The following is a 22,466-nucleotide window of genomic DNA, read 5'->3' on the forward strand; positions in this document are numbered from 1 at the left end:
GCTTTCATACAAATTAAATGGAGGCTTATTTATTTGTCTGGCTCGACGTCCTAACGATCACATTCTCAAAATAATGTTTCGGTCATCTTCAGCCAAGATTCATTGTTTGAAAACTAAAAGTAACTTTCCGAATGGAAGAAGTGACATTACGGGTCAGAAAAATAGGAAGAAAAACACAGTATTTATAGAGCCAACTCTCACCGTAAAGGGGGGTTTGCTTTTTCCACGAGGTAACTGGAGCGAGGCCGACAGTTCGCGCTATATTTTCACAGCAAAAGACGCGCGTAAAGCCTCGGTAAGCTCCCAGTAAACCCAGCGGCCTGCCTCTCTGCCAGTTTTGTGTCCGGGAGGTTGAACGAGCTCGTCGTTGTCACCACTTCCTGAGCCGTTCGTTTTTTCTTCAAAATCACTGTACAAAGAAGAAACCTGCAGCCGGGGGGAGCTGTGGCCCCCAAGAGCTCTACGGAGTGAGATTTCCAGCTTTCCAAAGCGCTTCCATCTTTATATATATAATACACAACCTGTCGGAAACACACATGTGGCGACCTTACAACTCGTTCTTTCTTTGTGTTTTCTTTACAGGGTTTCTTTTGGGTGTGGGTGGGGGGGGGGGGGGGATTGGCACTTGACAAATAACTAAATATATAACTAAATGTATAGAACACCACCAGCAGCTCTGAGGAAGCCCCTTCTGTGTGAGGGAGGCGTCCCTCTCGTCTCCGGCTCGTTTTTCCTGCTTCCCATCAGCTCTTTCAGATTTTTTTTTTTTTTTCCTCGAGTTCAAGAGAAACAGGAATCCAACAGCAGCTGCATTCTCTCTGGAGGAAGGTGTTTTACAGGGCGTTCAGGTGCACAGGTAAGTCAGTGTGTTTTGTGTGTGTAAATGCTCTGATTATGCCTTTTTTTTAAGCTGTTGTCGAACGTGTGCGGTTTAGTCCAGCGAGAGCAGCGGCTGCATGTTGTCTTCTTCGCTCTTGGTTTTGTCCGGTCGCTTCAGGACGCCGGGTTCCACCACCGACTGAGACCTGGAGGGGAACGCAACACGAACGTCAGAGGATATCGATGTTTTATTTGTAAATTTACAACTTTATTCTCAGACTGTTTTTACCCCTCCTCACTGCTCTGTCATTTAATTTTGTATTTATTTATCTACGATAAGCAGTCGATGGTTCAAATCCCTGCAGCAGAATAAGTGACACATTCCCTTCCATAAAACTAAAACACAAAACCAGTACAACAATAACTGCTACAGACGAGGAGATGCTAAAGGTGATGAGCCGACCTTTTCATGGTTTTCGGGGACAGGTTTTTCTCCAGGTCCCGCTCCAGGTCTTGCACTGACAGGGTGTAGGACTCCGGACAGTAGTCGGTCTCCTCGTCGTAGGCGTGGTCCAGCAGCGCCCGCGCCCACGTGCCCATATCGTACGGCGGCATCATGCCGCCGAGCTCCGACGGCAAGATCTCAGGGTGGATCAGCAGGTGGAGGCTGTTCAGGTTGTTGCCGTGCATGAAGATCTGCAAAGGTGCAGACAGCAGGACAGCTTAGATTGGGGACTTTGAATCGCTTAAAACATGACTTATGTGGATCCATCGTACATTTAAAAAGTTTGTTCTGACAAGACAAAAGGCTTACTTTAATATTAATGTTCCCTAATCAATCTTTATAGCAAAATATTGTTATAATACCAATTTAAAGGTAATTTATTAGCCATATTGGCACAGGTAGCTCAATTGTATTGCTACATACAAATGTTGTTTATATTTTGAGAGAGGAATTTAACCAAATTACGTTTGCCTTTAAAGAAAAAAATCTTAATAATATCAACTTATTTCCAAACAGTTAAATTTGACTCAAGAGCAATTCATCACAAGACAGAAAATAATGTATTTTTGGGACTTTTATCATGTCAAAACCAGATTTCTTCTTGGAATGTTTTCCATTGAAAGTGTCATTAAGCCTGCATTTGTTTTGGGCCAAACAGTTTCTTATATTAACGTCCAGCAGTTACGGAGCAACATTATCATTCATAAGTAGTTTTGTTTGTGACCCTAAAGTCTACTATTCTCTCTCTGTTAGCTCGGTTTTTGGTCTCCACCATCTCCTCCTTAGCTGCTAAATGCTCCACCATGTCCACCAGCTGGTCTCTTAACTGCGTCTGTATGCGGTTCAGGTGCTGAGCAGGAAGTGTACAGTCAGTTTTTGGAAGCCATCAAGTAATCGTTACATTAGGAATATTGATTGAACGCAGCCTCACCCTCTTCCTGGTCTTGTCTTTGAGGAAGGGCCGTATCACGGTGTAGAGAGCGTGGATGTACCAGGGCTGGTTCACGAAGTGGATTCCTCCAAATCTGGCAGGAAAACTGTCCTGTTGGAGAAAGACACAAAGCAATATAATCCCATTAAAACCAGACGATCCAGAGACCTAAAGACAGCTGCAATCATTGAACCAAGATTCATAATCTCCCCTGTGTTTTATCACAAGTAACAGAACGCCGGTTTCAATCAAGACGGTTTGTTTTTCTTGTCTTCTTTGGGTTCCAGCAACTGAAAAATTACCTCTGTGAGTTTCCCGTCCCCCCCTTTCATTGGATTAGTTTAGTAAATGGGCTCTAATCTCATAGTCAATAGAAAATGGACCGGTCTTATTTGGAGTCACCGCAGCAACAACACCGGAGGGAAATGAGTCCTTGTTCCTACAGGTTGGCGTGTGGAGACTTTCCTCCAACGCTGGACACAATTATGATGATTACACTCCACTGTGTGTGTGTATGTGTGTGTGTGTGTGTGTGAGTCATTCTTGGCTGTGGTCCAGCAGTGTGGTTGAAATTATATTCTGACATAACAAAGCCAGCTGATGCAAAATACAAGGCTCGGGGGTCAGACGTTTATATACAAACTGTGAGCAGCGTGTGGGAGACACGGAGACAGTGAGAGTCTCTGAGGTCGGGCCCGGTTTGTAAATTAGGGTTCGTGACCGATTTGATGAGTCATCGAGGCCGAAGTCGATGCTTAAGAGGTTTTCGATTCGCTGGCAGGGATGTCGGCTACCAGACTGCCGGACGCTTTGGTCCAGAGCAAGATACTGTTTCTGGACATCCACGGCCAAGCATCTAACAAAGAACACGTTTAAAAAACTCATTTCTGGGTTTTAGGACTCATTCATGCGGCGCTCTGTGTGTGTGACTAAGGCCCAAAGAGGATTCTTACTCTTCAAGTCTACATTCTCACAACTTACTGTGTGCACGTCGACCCAAATACAAACACAAAACAGCCCTTTTCTATTTTGGAGACACAGTGAGTTGTCATGCGTCAAAAGTTATTGTTATTAATATATTAATAGTTATATAAAAACATATTAAAATATGGCTGGTCTGCAGCCCAACAGATACTGACGACTACTTTCCTTCGTCGAATGAATTAGTTCAATATTCCCACCTGTGCATAAGTTTTACACAACATATATAACAAATTGTATTATTGTCATGTTATTAAGATGTTATTTGGGGATTTTTTAAGAGTTTTAATGAAGAACATGTTGGGAATATTTTTAAAGGAGCTTTTTTTCAACGATTTTACAGTTGTAAGTGTCTATTTTTTCAAAATAAAAGCATACAAATACGCTTTTTTTAACCATTACGAAAACCCAATAATCCAGTTATTCATAGAGGATATCGGTGCAACATGTTCCGGCTAAAGCGAGGTCCGACATCCCTTCCCCTCCTCTCAGATCCCTCTGACTCTGAACCTGGCCTGCCCTCTGCCCTGACAGACACTTTCACTTTGATGAAGGGACCTTCTGCATTATACATGAAAGACTGGAAATGGAATATGAGCTGCAGAGCCTCTGCTGCACCGCAGGGACTGAAAGAGGAGGAGGAGGAGGAGGAGGAATAAAACAGGAGCTAAGGGAAGAGAGTGGAAAAGGTGTGGAGAGAGAAAGTGTTTAAAGGTGGAGACTTGCTTTAGAGAGAATAATACAACGTAAAGGAGATCAAAGATGGATGAAAGATGTTGAGAAGCAGATTTAGAAAGACCAGGTTTCTCAGAGTGGCAGCCAGTAAAGAGGACTGAAGGAGGTTAGGAGACGATTAATACTAAACAGACGTCGTTTTCTTCCCACAAACTCAGAAGTTTGGAACGTGTGAACAAGGACAAAAGCAAGCTTTAATCTTTTTGTGGTCAATATTTACAGACGCTGTCCGACACAGACATTAAAAAGTCTATATTTATATTCTCCCCCAACAAAACAATGCCTAAATGAGTCTGAAAGTGATACAAAACAAACAATGTGAATTAAAATAATTGCTGCAGAAACTATCTTCCTTCAATATTTGGGTGTATTTTTGAATCTCGATGTCTCATTAAATTATCGTTTTAGAATTGTCTTATTTATTTTTCATGGTTTTAGTGGCTCTCGGGCCGTTTCAAGGTGCTATTTCTGTTATTTCTAGGATGAAATATTATTATTTTTATCGTACTTTGTGTCATCTGTCTGCTGTTATTTAACTCACTGCTGTTGCCGTCTATTGAAGGCCGGCACACTCAAACCAGTCATTTTTACCAGAGGATGATCTGTATTTCTGACAGGGTTGAAATAAGGGGGAGTAATGTGTACGTTAAATAGCTCAAATATAAACTGTCAATTCCAGAAAACAGCCACTCAAAAGTTTGTCTGCAGGAGGAAAATGTCGATGGGAAACAAATGAGCGACTGCGGGGATTTATTCTCGGCCTCTCGCCGCAGGTCTGCGGGTCGCTGTGTTCTGTTACAGCGAAAGGTTGAAGAGAACTAAAGGTGACAGAAGAGAAGTCCGTCAACACCAACAGGACGACGTCTACGACCGAGGAGTCGTTCTTTAAAAACACCACCAGGGTCGTATATACATTTCGTATTTCATGAACCCCTCTGCTTCATCCGTCACCTCCCCCTCCCGGGAGCCCGCGGCTGCTCTGAAGAGGATAAACTCGTTAGAAATGATTTTCTCTTCAAAGCTCGCTTCGCTGTGGAAAAACTGCGCCCACCGCCTGCTTTGTGACACCAAGCGAGATTTCCCTCTAAATCTGACCTGAAGCCACAACATGTAGAACGCAGTGAAGACGCCGACAATCTCATTGGTGACGGTCTTTTGTTCTACGGTAATTACACTCATGACTCACAGAATTCATCTTTACGCTGTTTTAGTGAAGGGGGATGAGATGAGGAGTAACGTTTGAGGACCAATAGTTTCACTTCTTCTCATGCGTTTTTTCCACAGACTGTTTATAAGACGTGAACGTAGTCCTCGTGACGTCACCCATTGGTTTGTGGACTGCAGTTTTAAAGCCTCGAGTTCGGCCATCTTGACTTTTTTGCAACCAGTGAATGAAGTCACCATATTTGGAAAGCAGAATAGTGACGTAGACGCCGTACACGTCTCTGGTAGCGACCTGTCAATCACAGTAGCCCCGCCCTAAAGAGAAAAAGTATATCGCTCACACTGATTTACATAAAGGTATGTTACCAGAAAGCTAAATATGAAACTGTCAAACTGTCAATCACAGTAAGCCCCGCCCCTAAAGCATCCCCTGCTTTATGGTCTGTTTGACTCTAAATGGACCATCATTTACTAAATGAACATCATGCTGTATTGAAGAAGACTTGAAACTAGAGATTGAGACCATAAACTCATGTTTACAATGTTTACTGAGGTAATAAATCAAGAGAGAAGTAGAGTCATTTTCTTATAGACTTCTATACGACCAGAGGAGTCGCCCCCTGGTGGACATTAGAGAGAATGCAGCTTTAACACATGAAGCTTTGGCTTTAAATTGGCAGAACCAGAGGTTGCTGCCTAGTTTTTTGCAGGTGAAAATGATCAATTAATGATAAAAATGTCAAACGAAGTAAAGGTCGAGTATGTTTGGGCTACATACTCCAAAAGTTACTCCTCGTTTTACGTATGTTTTTACTAGAAAAGTCAGCAACACGTGTCAAGTTCCGCTCGTTACATGCATACAGTCTTTTCAAAATAAACTTCCATCTTCACAGGAAACAGCTGTCGTTTAAGCAACAAAACCTCTTATTTAGGTTCAGGAAAATATCGTGAAAGACTTAGTTCGTGTTGAGGAAAAGATTGTTATTTGGGTTAAAATAACTACAGAGGTGCCGTTACTAAAGTATGCAAGTTACGTGACAAATAAATCAACGTTGACTTCTCGATTCACACGGGGATCTTACACATTGCACCTTAAAGGGAAATCTGTCGCGTAATCAGCAGATCTGAAGTGTTTTCTCACTCTTTTTCTCTTCACTTTCTGCCACAAAGAGCAACATCGGAGCTCTTCTTGTGACAATAAAACCTTGCTTATTGTAAACTGCTGCGATCAGTGTCTTCTTGCTGCAAAACAATGGTTTAATTGGGGTAAAATGTTTGTTTAAAACATGCGTTTTATTCAGGAAAATCAGAAAAAAACAAAGGCTTATCCACTTTTAATTCTAAACTAATACATTACACCTCAACATAAACTCACACTACTAACTTCATAACAACTATTCATTTATCATGTAAATTAAGCTCATCAGCAGTAACACTGACAGCTGCCATCTGGGGCTGTCTGACGCGTGAATGCTTTTTAACCGCAACAATCTTTCCATCACTTCCTTCTGTCCCACGTGACCTGAACGCAGCATCAGTGCTGCCAGAGGGGACACACACACACACACACACACACACACAAACAGACAGGCTGCCACCAGCACTGCAGGTTAAAAACACAGAGTCTACTCAGAGGCGCACTGACACTCAGCGGTAACGACGTGTGACGTGTCGACATCCGCTCCGAGGGTGAAGCGAAGCTACAGAGGAAGTCAGCCAGTCGTCAGCTGACACAGCTGCTTCTTTACTGGTGAAAAGTCCGTCTGTGGATTAAAGGCTGCACTCAAGCAGCGAGTCCACCTTAAGGATACTCAATGTGTCCTTTAACAGATAACCACACACACACACACACACACACACTCTCAGACTCTCACTACCAGTTGTGCTTCGAGCATTTTGGATGTTTTAATTCAGTAAATGTACTGATGCACTTTAGTGGTCCAATCTGGATCCCAAGGAGCTGTAGAGGACACAATACAATGTGTTTTACAGCTAAAACTGACTGTTTGAAGTGACTTTAAAATGATAGTTTGCCATTTTGAAAAATAAAGTTAAATACAGATCAAACAAAAGACAGATAACGACTTTATTATTGAGCTTCAGAGATGGATTTGATCTGTTTTTGCAATTTTACTAGTTTTTTCACCGTTTTTTTATGTGTTAGAGACAAATAAATGATGATAAATAATCTTCTCTTGTTATGTAAAATGTGTTGGCAGAAGCTGAAAAGCAACTCAGCACCTGCAGACAGTCTCAGCTTATCGATCATAAGCAGTCGTAATAACTCAAATAAAAAGTCAATATATTTTTGGCCTGATGAAGAAAGAACTGATGCAAACTGACTCCCAGTTCTTGAGAACAAATGCTGCAACAGTCAACGTTTCTGTTGGAGAGCGAGAGTCTCTGGGCAGTCCGCTTAGCGAGCAGCTGACGTTACAACATCTGACGTGCGTCGTCTACCACTCTGAGTGTGTCGGGGGTTTGTGCTCGTACATCTTCTCCCGTCTTTCTGCAGCACATCAGGTTGATGAGCTCTCTCCGCTGCCGTCACTCCCCATCCACAGCAGGATGAGTAAACGTGTCCCCCAGTCAAAAGACGAGGCGGGGGGGAGTGAGTTCTGAATCCATTCGAGTGCTTCTTTTCTTCTTCTTTGCAGGATATAAAGTGTAGCCCGGGGTGACGATATTGCTTTGCTGCTGGGTTGTTCTTTACAAAAAAAGCACCTTTTTAAGAGGAGACGTCTGACTGGAGCTAACGCTGCAAAAAGAAGCAGTAAGTCATCAGTGAGTCTTAACAGTATGCGACAGAAAGCAGCTTCACTCGTCAAAAACGCCGCACTACAAGTCAGAGACGAACCGGATACATTTAACCTTTTTAGTTCACTTTTCCAAAGGACAGCAGCAGCATTAGTTCAACATCGGACCTCTTATAATCTAGTTTTCCTCTTCCCGCTGTCATCATTTATGTTCCTTTCTTTGTTCCTTAGATATAATAATTATAATATATGTCAAAGATAAGCAGGAACTTTACTGTCTGAAAAATACTGTCTTTAGTTAAAACCACCAAAAGACAGAAATACAGTTAAAACTGACAACAACACTGATGTATTGTGTAATTGAATGAATGCAACCCACAATTGTCTCTTGCGGTCTTTATACTCCCTGGTTCACACAAATTGATTTCAGTTCGTAGATGTGGCTACGAGCGCTGAAAAGAGACTTTTTACAGTATGTGAGGCATCAAAAGTTACTTTCCAGCTTCTTTCCCCGTCAAGAGTTTCACACTGAGCGGGAAGGTCACACCAATTAAACTGCAGCAAGTTATTAAAAATACTGCCAACTGCACTCAGGAGCTCCGAGAGGGGAGCAGAGAAATGAAGTTTCTCTCCACCCGAGAGATCACAAGTATTTAAATGTTAATAAATATATATGTATATATATATATATTGAGAGAAAGAGGGAGAGAGAGAGAGAGAGAGACCACACTGTTGGTGAACCACATTGTAAACTGAGCTTTCACATCCTGATCTCCAGCGCTTTATGTTAAATGGTAAATAACTTCAAGTTTTGTTTATTTGTGCCACACAGGACTTTAAATCACGAGATCGGTGTTCGCCGCTGCGTGGTGGTTTCATGGTTTATTGCCTAGTTTTTAACCCTTTCTGTTGAAAAACTATAATATTGAATTATTGCCCGTCACCGGATCAAGCGAAAGGTAAAGAAAAGAGTTTAATTTCTCTGTAGAGTTCTTTTCAGGATGTTGTCAGACCCTTATAATAACAGTCTGACAGTCAATATCAAAGCTACGCTTTAAGTTAAGGCGAGTAAATCGACTTAGTGAAGGTTAGCGACATCCTGAGAGATAAAGAGAGGCCGCTGTTTTTCTGGCAAAGACGCGTTCGGTAAACAAACCGAATTCAGCTGTTGAATATTGGCAGAGAATATAAGCAGTTGGCAGCTTCTTTTTTAAACCATCTTCAAAACCTCATATCAGTGAAAACCTCGTGCGATCTGTTTTTATTGAAGCGGGAGAACACTCGGAACGGACAGCTGCCGTCGTCTTCCAGCTGCAGTCGGAAGATAAAAGAGCGGAGAGGAAAATCAATGCCGCAGCGTCGTGTGAAGACAAACTGTTTACTCACAACAAAACAGCTCCACTTCCTGTCTACAGACTCCAATATAGGTTGGGATCACCGTGATTGACGGAAGAATCCAAAGCGATAAACACACTTATTTCACTTAAAACCCATTTCCTGTTAACTGATTTTCTCATTTTAAAGCATATAATGAAGCTGCTATCTTAATTATACTGCTTGAGATTTAAATTATAGGGTGTTCAGAAACCTTTTATCATTTATTATACATGACGATGATGATGATGAGAAAGAGGGAAAGAGGAGGATCATCAGATTTGAATTAATGCTGCAAGATATCAGACAGACAAGTGATGCTTTCCAACTGCTTCCCTCTGAAGAAGTGTTTTTTTTACACAGAAGCTGCCGCCTGAGAAGAAGCAGTAGGTCAAACTCTATCTCGTGTCTTTTCTTGCAGACGTTTTTCTCAGGAGTCCCAGTTAGTCTGCGTGTTACATAACGATGCTAATGCGGAGTAAAATCCACGGAGAGTTGGCCGACTGGTGCTGTACTACTGCGAGTGTTCATGTGCTCCACATATCTGCAGATATCCAGGCTCTGTAAAATGCACTCCTATTGTAAAAGAGAATGAATAATTAATGAGTGAGTAATTTAGAAATCAGTTTAGTCAAAAATCAACCAGGAGAAATTCACCAAACTAAATCTAATAAACTGATTTGCTACAGCTACAAGTAATGGTTTCTTTAATTGGTGATTAATCAGCTAATTATTCATTTGATTAGATGATTATTCATTTAGAATATAAAATGTCACTCAGCTGTGAAGGATAACCAGGGAGACATCTTGTTTGTCTAACAACAGAGCTGCTTTTGACAATATGACACGGTACATTATTTAAATAATTAATAACTGTTGTAGATTCATTTTGTGATTAATTAATTGATTAATCAACTACTTAAGATTTTCCCGTATTCACTGATCAAAAGCTGAAAGCATAACTGTAACTACATGATTATCCAAAATGAACAAAGGTAATTTAATTAATCTGCATGAATTGGTTTTTGGGCCTCTCGGGGGAAAAAGAACAAGCTGTAAACACATTTATGTTTACAAAAAAAGGAGGTTAAATACAGATCAAGACCTAGCTAAATGCTAACATGCTCACAATGACGATGCTAACATGCTGATTGGTAGCAGGTATATGCTTACCAAACTTTACCATCTCCGTTTAGTGTGTTGGCATGCTAACATTTGCTAGTTAGCATTAGATTTAGGGTTACAAAGGGCACACAAAGCACAGCGGATGCTGAACGCCATTACTTTTTTAGGTATTTGGCCAGAGCATCCCTGGCATTCCAATTGAGATCACCGTTGACGTGAATTAGGGATGCACCTTCCTAAAAAAGCTAGCTAGCTAGCTAGCTAGCGATAGCTGCTAATGGTAGCTGGCACTGTCGGGCCTTGCTCTTCTCCAGCGCCACCCCAAATATGGTCACTTCTGAATCCACAAAACCAGGATGTCGACGGCCAACATACCAAACTCGAGGCTTCGAAACTGCAGTTCACAAACCAATGGGTGATGAAACTAATTCCACTTCTTATATACTATGGTATTTATGGTAATAATCCAAATTATTAAAATGTCAAAGTTTGGCCTGATGATGGAAAAGCCGTCAATTGGATTTATCCTCTGGAAACTATGAATATCTGTACAAAGATTTCTGACAAATTTGAATTTCTGGCGGCACTAGAAGAAAGTCAGGCTGTGACCAAAGTAATTACAATTCATCCTTAAATGAGCAATCCATCCCATCGTCAAAACATTTAACTAAAAATAAAAAATGTCAACCTCCCAAGATTAAGATGCACGAAAGATAAAAAGGTTAAAGGAACTGTTTCTTCTGTGTGTGTCTTTATTTCCTGCTGCAGCACTGTGCACACAGTGAGCAGCGTTACACTATTAATTATACATCACACACATCATACATCCACAGTCATTTGTGGCGCACTCGCTGACCGACCGAGCAGCCGTCTGTGAGCGTCTCGGAAGGAAAAAGAGACGGAGAAATGTGTCTTCACGTCTCCGGCACAACAAAAGGAAACCCGTCTGGAGGAGAGGGGCTGAGCCCCGTAGCGTGGCAGGCCGACATGTTGCCGTGGCAACGGTGGGATGTAGCGGGAGGGAGGGCGGAGGGGAGAAAAAGAAGAGGAGGGGGCGGGGGTTCGATATCGTGCATCTGGCTGCTGATGATGAAGAAGAAGATGCTTCTTTTAGGTTCAACGAGTAGAATAAATGTGAAAAATGTAACAGCAGGAAGGAGAGTTCAGGATGATTTCTGCCACTATTTCATTTGGACGATGTTGTGTTTCTATAGAAATAGCTGTTATTGAGTTCATTTTTATACTAGAGGATGAAGCACAGGATGCCGTTTCTTTTTACAGAAGCTGACATTTATCTGCCATGATGGAGTGACTGAATTGAGAGAGGGGGGAGATGAGAGAGTGAGAGGGGGGAGGGTAAAGAAAACAAAAGTAAAAGGGATGGAGAGGCCAGAGGGGACAGAGGAGGAGGAGGAGGAGGAGGAGAGTGGAGAGATATTCTCTTTTTTACATTTTCTTTCTTGAACCAGTGAGTCCAGTTCCTTTTCTTTTACTCTCCTATCTAACACTCGGATGGCGAAGTGGAATCGGAGGTTTGACAAAAAAAGGAAAAAAGGTCAAGCTGTCCGATGAAAGGGCATTACTAAATATAACAGGAATGGTGTTAATTAAAGAATAATCTTTTCACACTCACAGGGAGCGTGAACGTCTGTAACACACGTCATCGTGGCTAATCCGTCCAACGACGGCTGAGATCATTTAATACTCGTCACCAAACATCTCACGATAAAGTTTCCTACAGTTTCTTTGTCGATGTCGTTACTGTATGAAACCAAACACGTTTTATTAGAACAATAAGAACGCTCGAGAGACGTCCTTTAGAGACGTTTACAGTCTCACGTTACTGAAGAATGATCCCAAAAAATTCCACCAGAAGAAGTAGAACTATAGAGATTTTAAATTTGGGGGGAAAAAAAGAGCACCTGATTTAGAAGTCTTTAGACTTTTCAGATCCGATCAAATTAGACCCGAGGACAATTAGACCCGATCCAGAATGCAGCCGACCCTGACAGACCCAAATAGGAAACGTGCCCGGCAGCAGCAAGGTTCTCGAAAAAAGAGCAGCGGACATGTTTTCCTGCACCTCACCTCAAAAAAAATCATGTCTTTAATAATGCAACAGAGCTGACAAAACGTACTCATCTCCAGCAAAAAACAACAGATCCCAACCAGACTCACTTAGATTTCATTTAATTTGGACCCGGCTCGACTCCTGGTTGAGTCCTGTGAAGACTTCTAATGCACTTATGTAACTGATGATGGCATCAGCGTTTCACATTACAGCTTTAATTATCTAATTAAGCTTGAGCCTCGTTATCGTCCTGTCTGCAAAAAGCACGAGGAAACAGCTTCTATCTGCCGCCAACACGTTCTCACTCCAAACTCCCCGCATACGGACTCTTGGTCAGGACCCCCTGGTGTCAATACGCTTCAATGTGTGGACAACATTGGGAAATTCAGACAGAACTACTTGGTTAGAAGGACAAGATAATGGTTTGGGTTAAAATAAGTATGTTTTGCGTAACTTTAAGTTATGTGCATTAGTTAAGAATGTTGCGTATCTTAAGTTCTGCTTTTGGTTCACACGGGACACGTACAGCGGTCTCCTGGGTCAAAGTCCTGTGTTTGTTTGACCCATCAATCCACTATGACCTCCTCCCTAGGCCGACTTTGTTGCTCTTTATCCATGAATTCTCCCCACAATCCATGCATGTTTGAATACAAGCCGTCTTAAGAAGTCATACAAATCTCTACTTTTACCTTAACTTTCTGTGTAACGTTACTTTTGACAGTGATCTAATGTATCACTGCTTGGTTATACGGACCAAGGACCAGGGAGTGAGAATGTGCTGTATCAGCCCAGTAAGAAGTCCCGTATGTTGGACTTTCCCACAAGCACATGAATGCAACATTAAGAGGTTTGGCCACAAACAAGAACTGTCTTCTGAACAACATCCCAGATGCAGAGCAGCAGCAAAATCGAGCCTATTGTCTAGAGACGTGTAAGAATCATCTTTATTCAGACATTAAAAGCTTTAAATGCAGGTGACTCACATGCAGCTTCAGTGTCGGGTCTGCTGGTTGTCAGAGATTCATTACTGAGTGGCAGGTTGCTGGTCTGAGGTCAGATGGTGTCAGGCTGTGACAGATCACCTTAACGAGGCAATTGACATCTCTGACCTCAGACAGAAGAAGTCTATACGCCGTGTAAACTGCGCTTGTATAGTCACAGTAAATAAAACCCTGCAAACATAATCAATACGTTTAAAAACAATAAGTAAACTAACTCTATTTAACAGGAAAAGAAAATGTATTGATTGACAGTTTTTTTATTATTGTAATTTGCATTTTTACATTTTATTTGTTTTGTGTATGAAATGTTCTGGACAATAAAACTTAAAACGTGCTTTATGTTGTGCAAAGTTTGGGCTTTTACAAATAAGCTAATGGTATTATTAAAAAGGAGGGTCAACATCCAATCTTTTATAAAAAAGTGTAAAATTATATTTCCTTCATTTTATTCTGTCAAAATGTATTTATTGTCAAATGTTTATGTTGTTTTTATTATCTCTGCCACGATAATCTATAAGTGAGGTTGTTTATTGAACTCCTGAACAGTTGACATTCTGGAGAAATATTTAAAAATGGCAACAACATTTTCCTAAACATGACTTTGATGATTTTTTTTGGAGAAGAACAACCCAAAAGAAGGTTGTGTAATCCTTCTGTAACATTGTAATCCTGGAGGATTATGACTGGATGGGTTTGAATCCCGTACCGCTCACCGTCTCACCTCCCGTGTTTCCACAGACTCTTTCATATAATCTCTTGTATGCCGGCATAAAGACATTTTATTGGAGCATGTGCTATTCACACAACTGGGGAAATGGAGCATGTGCTGCGTGTACCGTATCAGAGAGGAACGAGCACACGAAGCCCAGACGACACAGTCTCAGACAGCACGTTAAGAAGAGCAAGGCCACAGAGAGGGTCAACGCACGGACACAAAGCTCTGCTGAGCAGTCGGCTACCAGTTCTCAATTAGTCCCTCGTTGACCATTAGTATTTATATATTATATATTTACATAGTATAAAGGCCTCAACACTAACTTGTAAACGTGGTTGCCAGTTTTACACGTCGTGTGTATGTTTGCAGTATAATTGTCCGTCCAGCTCAAAGATGGCAAAATGCTTTGCCTCATAATTTTCACAAATTTTTCACAAATAATTTTCACAAATTCCCTTTTCGTTTAGGTTCATTAGGTTCTTTTTCAGCTGAATCAAGTTGCACATTGTGATGTTGAACTTTTCATCCAACAGTTAAACAACTTTATTGTTAAGATGCTGTCTCTAAGACAGATGCATGTGTGAGCGCTAGTAAACGCACGTGCAGCTGTTTCCGGTTCTGACTGTAAATATCACTCATGCAACAAAACATTTTATTTGTTTTATTTTGGTAGTGCACGTACAGCCTACAAGCTCTTGTTCTAGTCGTATCACTGTAGCATTCTCATGATCGCTGTGACAGAAAACTAAATGTTTTGAGTTTTGGTGACGTCGTGTTTCCTTTCTCTAGCTTCACAATCAAACTTAAAATCTAGATTCATCAAGCCGAGAGTCATGCAATTCACCAAGAACATTCAAACTCCCCAGAGGATGAACCTTTACCATTTTACTCACTCACACTGAAATGTCATTTATTGTGCAGAAAATATAATATTATCTAACGGCCATCTTGATTTGCTATCGTGCCGATAATCCCTCTAATAGCTACTGCAACGTTCCCGACAATAGAACAATCATTATAGCTGAGAACAGAATTGATAGGATGTTGCAGATACTGGCGCGTGTGGTAAGAGATTAACTAAAGTTTAAAATTTAACACGTGAACGATAACGTCCACGGAGCTTTTGTCGCGTGTTTTTCCCACATCTCCCTCTCCCACATTTCCCATCCTGCCTCTTGACGAGTGACACAAAAATAGGAAAAACAAACAAACAAACAAACAAATAAAAAATCTGTTGTGTATTTTGGGGGTGTAACAAACCAGCAGGGATCCAGACTACTGTATCTGTCTCGCATCTGCTGAGATCCGTGCAGCATACTGTGCAACACATTTCGGATCCCCAGGCATGCGGCCTACATGCTTTTTGGTATTTTGCTCGACACGAACACCGTCAGGGTTGCCATGACAAAGAGGAAAATCACAATTGAGGCAGATGTAGCAGCAATAACGTGGAGGACGAGACAACAGAGGCCAGCAGATGACTCAACACGGGCAGAACGGGAAGAGAACGAGTTTTGATTTCTTACATTGTAAAAAAGGGGCGACTGAAGAATGTCGTAATATCTAATTTTAGGATGTCGAAGTCTGTTTTTCACTTCTTGAGGATGAATATTGTTGTCAAGCTCAATTTGGATTAGATTATTAAATATGACTTCAAGGCAACTAGTCTGGATTTGTCACCGTTACAGATTCAATCTGAAGTGTGGATTGCATGATTTTCACGCTGAAAATCACAAATATACAGTGAGGCAAGGCTTATTTAAAAACCAGATCAATCATAATTCTTATTTCATTGAAACAAGACTAGGTTGAAACCTCGTATATGGCTGGACCGAGTTTGGCCAATGTGTTTAATTGTGGCCAAATTGTTACAGGGAGAGTCAGCGGTGGTGTCTATAATGTGAAGTCCTGGATCTGAAATGTACATCGATGGTCCCAGTAGCATCTGTTTGAATATCGCTTCGGGCGCATGTGTGTGACCGTGTTTTGAGGAAGAAGAACAGTCAGGCCCGGTTCTACGAGGGTACAAATGCATGCATTGCAAATTAGAACATATGCATCAAACTGTGTCAACACCCGACAAATAAACGATTGAAACAAACACACAGGAACAAGTAAAGTTATACAGAAGAAAACTGGAGCAAAGAATTGCGATCTTTCCTCAAACGACAAATTAAAAAAAGATTCTGGGCAGATCAACACCCGTGTATGTATTCAGGAAGTTAATCAGATGATTGATCGCTGGAGGCAAAGGCGTTACAGCAACGGCTGATGGGGAAACGCCAAACAGGCCGACCAACGGAGGCCAATTTGCAGACAAAAAAGATTGCTTTCGGTTCATACAAACATCAGATAATCCAGCGACGAGCACAATGAAACATCTCTGGAAACAAAAGAGAAACGAGGACAGCAGCAGATATGAAGTTGCTGATGCACACAGATGTGAACTGAGCGATGTGTTCGGCGCAAACCGGCCATCAAACTACATCAAACCCTCATGCAGAAGAAACGCCATCCGACCGCCCTGCAGGTGGGTCTGACTCAGCTGCTTTTGAACACTTCCTGGTCTTTCAGATTCGCATTTCATTTGTCAAATATATTCAAATCAGATTACGCTTCTTCCTTCCGTTTTCTGCATCAAATGATGAGCAGCCATTTGTGTGAGCAGTTGCAGAGTTGGGAATGACTCAGGGCTCAGCTAATAGCCTCCATTAATAATTCAGGCTCTAATCTGCGTCTGGAGAGCCGTCAGAAGTGTGTTATATGTGGACTCTTCACGCTGATGCACTTGCTTGCGTCTACAGTTTGTTCCCTCTGTCCGAAAAAAAAAAAAAGGTGGAACATTTTTCCCAACATACCACCTTAACTGCCAATACTGCAGATAACTAGTGGATGACGTGGACAAAAATATCACTAGTAGAAAACAAATAAGAAGAAAGTATATCGCTCACACTGATTTACATAAAGGTATGTTACCGCAATTTAATATTATAAAAAAGGAAAGCTAAATATGATTAGATATCCAGCTTTACTGTTAAACCTACACGATCATAAACAAGTTGATTGCAGGTCCAATCCATCTTGGCTTTATTGCTACCTGTCAATCACAGTAAGCCCCGCCCTAAAGCATCCCCTGCTTTATGGTCTGTTTGACTCTAAATGGACCATCATTTACTAAATGAACATCATGTTGTATTGAAGAAGGCTTGAAACTAGAGATTGAGACCATAAACTCATGTTTACAATGTTTACTGAGGTAATAAATCAAGAGAGAAGTAGAGTCATTTTCTCATAGACTTCTATACAACCAGAGGAGTCGCCCCCTGGTGGACACTAGAGAGAATGCAGCTTTAACACATGAAGCTTTGGCTCCACTCGGCGGAACCGGAGGTTGCCGCCTGGTGCTAATGGAAGAAATTTGAAATGTTAAGAGTGATACGTTATCATTATGAAGAAGGGATGTTAATAATGAATTGTTCAACCATTAAGATTTTGTTGTTGTTGTTCAATCTTGTCGCTAAACTAATCGATGAGGCTGAGAGGGAAAGCGGCTGCATGTTTCTACGACAATGCCTGTTTTGCTCAAACACTGCAGCTGGCGATAAATGATGCATTTAACCTGTTTGTGGATCCTTTGTAGTTTGCTTGTTAGCACTTCAACCACTGCAGCCCTGCATGCAAAGCAGTAATGTTGCCGGTGAACGGTTAATGATCGGTTAATGAGGGTCAGCTATCTAAAAAAAAAAATGTAATTAGCATGAATAGCACATGAAGCAAAGGTTGATTGCACAATGTAACGGCTGTAGAACAATGACACTATCAGTGTTTAGACGGATTCTCAATTAGCTTTGCTTTCACTATTCTCAACTCTGTCTGCCACCAGGTATGATCTCCAAAGGAAGGCTCCAGTTATGACACAAGAAATGCGTCAACCATTGTGCAACCAAAACAGGAAAAGGAAAGCGCTTTTGTTTTTGTCGCCATCGGTTGCTACTATCCCCAGAAGGGGGAAAACAAAATGCAGTGTTGGAAACTCTTTTCCAGTGAAAGCAGCTAGCACTAGCTCCAAAAGTCGCTTAAAGTTGCCCGATGACATCACACAACCATCTGCATATTCACTGATAAAAAGCTTTTGGGTGTGTCGGTTGGAGCGAAGGCTGCCTGAGCAGAGGGCACAACCTCTGAGTTTTGCAATGGGAATGAATTACAATAGAATATATTTCAACATATTTCTTTCTTTTTCCCTGATGGGGAAATCAGGAAATGTATGGATAGTAGTCGACTATCAGAAAGCCTTCCAGTTGTCTTTGCGACGTCAACAATAATGCCACTTGGAAACTCTACGTGGGGGAAAAGTTGTGCGTTGCAACTTTTAAAGATAAAATACTAATTTGTACATTGAAAAAAAACAGCTTCTGAATTATAATCACCATCTTTTGCCCTCAGGGTTGACATTTCCTGCTCTTATTTTGTCAGCTTTAACGCAGAAATAGAGGAAGGAACTTTGAAATGCGACTTTGCCAATTTGGCATCATTCACGAGCACATCAGAGCGCGCTGCGTCTCACTCAATACCTCCCTCGAGAAACACTTCCCCTTAGATTTCACGTTGACTAATGGAGCCCAGCACAAATTGGGCAGATGATTCACAAAGATGTTGAAAAAGCAATAACACACATTCACACACACACGCACAAACCAGGCGAGATCTTTCCTTCCGGGTTTGGCTGGTTACCAGAGGACAGCTGTACACTTCTCTCCTGTAACTAATTTCAATAATGACGTTAAAGTTGTCCCGACGACTGAGAGGACTAATGCGCATGAGAAATCCCCAAAAACAAGCTACGAGCACTGTCACATCTCATTTAGCTGTTCTCTATATGCCACATGAGAGAAACTGGACTCTCATTAGAGAATGCGAGAGCTGAAGAAACCCAAACTGACAACCACTACAAAAAAAACCAAACACTTTTTTTCTTCTTTTTTTTTTTGCATCATCACCTGCCAAACGAACCTTGAAAAAACACCACCCAGCAGCAGTCGTGTGTAATCGAAATGGAAATGTCATTATTCCTCTAAACCAGCTCACGGCTTTAACGCTGTGCTTGACTTGTTCTTAAGTGGAACATTTTGACTGCAGAGTGGATGCTGGAGGTTTGTTCTGCCAACGTCAGAAAAAGGAAAACTTTAAAGTCGAGAAAGGCCGAAGAGTTCCCTCCTCGCCCTTCGCCTCTGACAGGAAACATAGGCTGGCTTTGTTGATGGACAAGACTGCGGATTTTTTGGATTTTAAACTAACTCCGATGTCAACCCACCCGCGTCATTATTGGAAGCTCAGAGCAACGGACGCTGTATGAATAGCAAAATGGACTTTGAATGCATTTGTATAGCGGCTTTCTAGTCTTTCACTCAAAGAGCTTTACACGACGTGTCATCATTCACCCATTCACACACACATTCATACACGGATGGCGCAGCCCTCGGGAGCAATTTGGGGTTAAGTGTCTTCCCCAAGGACACGTCGACACGGACTGGAGGAGCCGCGTTTGAACGGATCTTATGATTACAAGACGACCCGCTCTACCTGGATGGATGGGTCAAACCAACAGGACTTTCACCCAGGAGACCGCTGTTCGTGTCCCATGCGATGCTACAATTCAACGTTGACTGAGAGCTGGGAGGCAGGGTTAAAGGAGACGCTAGTGTGCTCGCTCTACCGACTAATGGATGCAGAAGATCGGCGGAAGATACGTGTGATTTTACACTGAGCAACTTTATTAGGAATGAACAGGGCGCCACCTCCAATGCTGCATCCACCCAACGTCCGGTGAAGACGGACGTTTATTTTGAAAAGACGCAACGAGCGGAAAACCCGACACGTCCAGAACTGACGCTAGACGGGTTCGTAGAGCATCACAGTTTAAAGCTTAGGAGCACTGACCAAGTGAGACTGAGTTGCATGAGCGTGGTGGTACTCTTTTATAATAAGGTTAGGGTTAAGTCAATAAGGCCTAAATGACAAGATAGGACATTTTACTAAAACTACTTGGAAAATCTCATATTGATGGTTTGGGGTGCAAACCACAGTCTCCAGTATTAAAGTCCATAACTTCTCACACCCAACCACTAAACCAATCATACCAACACCAACACCAACAAAGCTTCAGACAGCTGAGCGTCTTACCTGCAGCCCCTCGATGGCCAACCGCAGCATACTGGGAGTCAGTTTGGACGCCTGCTTGAAGGTGAAGTTACTCCAGTCGATGATGAGGATGAAGCCGTTGACCTGCAGCTCCGGATCTTCGATCATCGATTCCAACGACAGCAGGATCGCCCTCAGTATGTCCACAAATGTGTACCTGAGAAAAACACGACAGTTTTTGAGGAGGAGGTCGACCCCATGTTGTCTTGCATTCTTGCATGCTTGTATTTTTGGCGTGCCTCCACCGACAACGAAAAATACAAAAACGGTTTGATGAATTGAGGAAAATGGGGAGGCTAGATTTGACTATTTAAAATATTTGTTGCCACTACACAGTCTCATGCTTGGACATGCACGCTGTGAATCCGTGCATGAGGCGGTGGTGGAGGAAGTGTTTTGAAAAACAAGATTTTGGTGAAAATGCATGTGTTTTTGGGAAAGTAGTGATCATACGATTGTATAAGCAAGCAAGACTTGGATTATAGATGCATGAGTTGTGTGAGAGTTTGTGAATGGATGTTTTGATATTAGTTTGGCTGTAGTTAAAAGATGATCCGATGTTTCTGATTTGAATTATGAGGAGGCAAAAAGGGTCAGAATCTCTATGAATTCTGGTAACACACTAACAATGTGTGACCCCTTATTAAAGCCAAATGGAGTCATGTCCCTGTTTCATGGCCCTGTTTCTACGTTTAACCTGAGCCGACTGTGACCCAGTGCCTGCAGACGAATGAGTTTTATGAGAGAGAAGACGTTCAGCAGTGGACTATTCTCTCCTGGTGGTCCTGCCACTGTTTTTAACCAGAAGACCGGTGCTCGACAACACGTTGTGGTTTTCAAAACTATTCTTGACAGGTTTCCTTAACGTAATTATGAGTTTTGTTGCCTAAACCTTAGTGTAGGTAGTTATTTTAAGGCCAACCATGAGGTTTTTCCTAAAGTGCTTTTTATTACGTTTCTCGTCATTGTCCACGACACCAATATTGCATTTTGTGACTATTTCACAAACTGCCGTGAGACTGTGTTGGTTATTTTTGGCATATTGCCCACCTCTAGTTACCGGTACCTTGGGCGTGTAACCAGACTAACCACTTCCCTCATCACTCACTCACTTCCTTTGTTCCTTTGTCGGCTCTTTTACGCACCTGTAACGGGTGTTTTATTGGGATCATTTCTTTATCTGAATCGGGTAATAGGTGTCGTATGTCGTTCTGATTTTATAACACCCTTTGAAGCAAGTTTTCTCATTTGGGATTTCGGGGTTGGAGAAATAAAAATTGCCTTGACTTTTCCCAGTTTGGTGTGGAAGAACTTGACTGTCCTGCAGAGAACCCTGACCTCAACCTCCATTCAACACCTTTAGGATGAACTAGAACCAGACCTGATTACCTCACTAATGCTCTGCAGCCAGGTCCTACAAATCTGGTGGGAAAACTGAAATGTGTTTGGTGTACTTTTGGGCATTTCATGTAATTTTCCACAACTGATTAGAGAAGGAAGACGAGTTGGTTTCCTGTTGTTTCCTCATAAACTATCATTTTGTGGTGCTGAATGGACAGCTCCATAGACCAGACTCCACTTAATTATAGTGGATTTTAAAACACTCTTTTCTGTCCTTTATGGGTTTCTCTTTATGCGTCTCATCAGATAACACAGACTTTACAGCCCCACCACCACCAGCACTCTGCCTCTTTATTACCTGCTCTGGTCCCAGTTGGCTGCGAACAGGACCAGTATTTTCCTGCCGTATCTGTCCAGATTGGACAGCACGCCGGGGAAGCCGTCCTTCAGGGCCTGTTTGATGCCCGGGTCCGTCGCTTTCAGGTTCTTGAACATGTCCAAGTTCTGCTGCCGATACTCAAAATACTGTGCCAGCAGCCGAAACGCCTCGAAGTGGTTGAACTTCCTCGCCCGGAGGAATCTGAGGATGAACGCGTCGTCTGTCCTGAGGAAACCGATGTCCGGCCGGGTGATGATCATGTCCCGGACCTCCTGGATGTCCTGGTGCAAAGTCTCCGGGTTTTCTTTCAGCTCCACCTTGGCCTTCTCCAGGGTCTCTGGAGAGAGGCCAGCCTGCAAGTGAGTCAT

General features: G+C 42.1%; 1 protein-coding gene across 1 annotated transcript; it reads right to left on the bottom strand.

Moving 5' to 3' along the window:
• Positions 1–931: 931 nt before the first annotated feature.
• Positions 932–22,466, bottom strand: clvs2 (clavesin 2; the record flags this gene model as incomplete). Its single annotated transcript, XM_079179903.1, has 5 exons — positions 932–1,025; positions 1,283–1,515; positions 2,256–2,366; positions 20,361–20,535; positions 22,078–22,466. The coding sequence occupies 5 exons, from the start codon at positions 22,464–22,466 to the stop codon at positions 932–934; spliced, it is 1,002 nt and encodes a 333-aa protein (XP_079036029.1).

The sequence above is a fragment of the Pholis gunnellus genome (assembly GCF_910591455.1).
Source record: "Pholis gunnellus genome assembly, chromosome: 19".
In the NCBI taxonomy this organism is placed as follows: domain Eukaryota; kingdom Metazoa; phylum Chordata; class Actinopteri; order Perciformes; family Pholidae; genus Pholis; species Pholis gunnellus.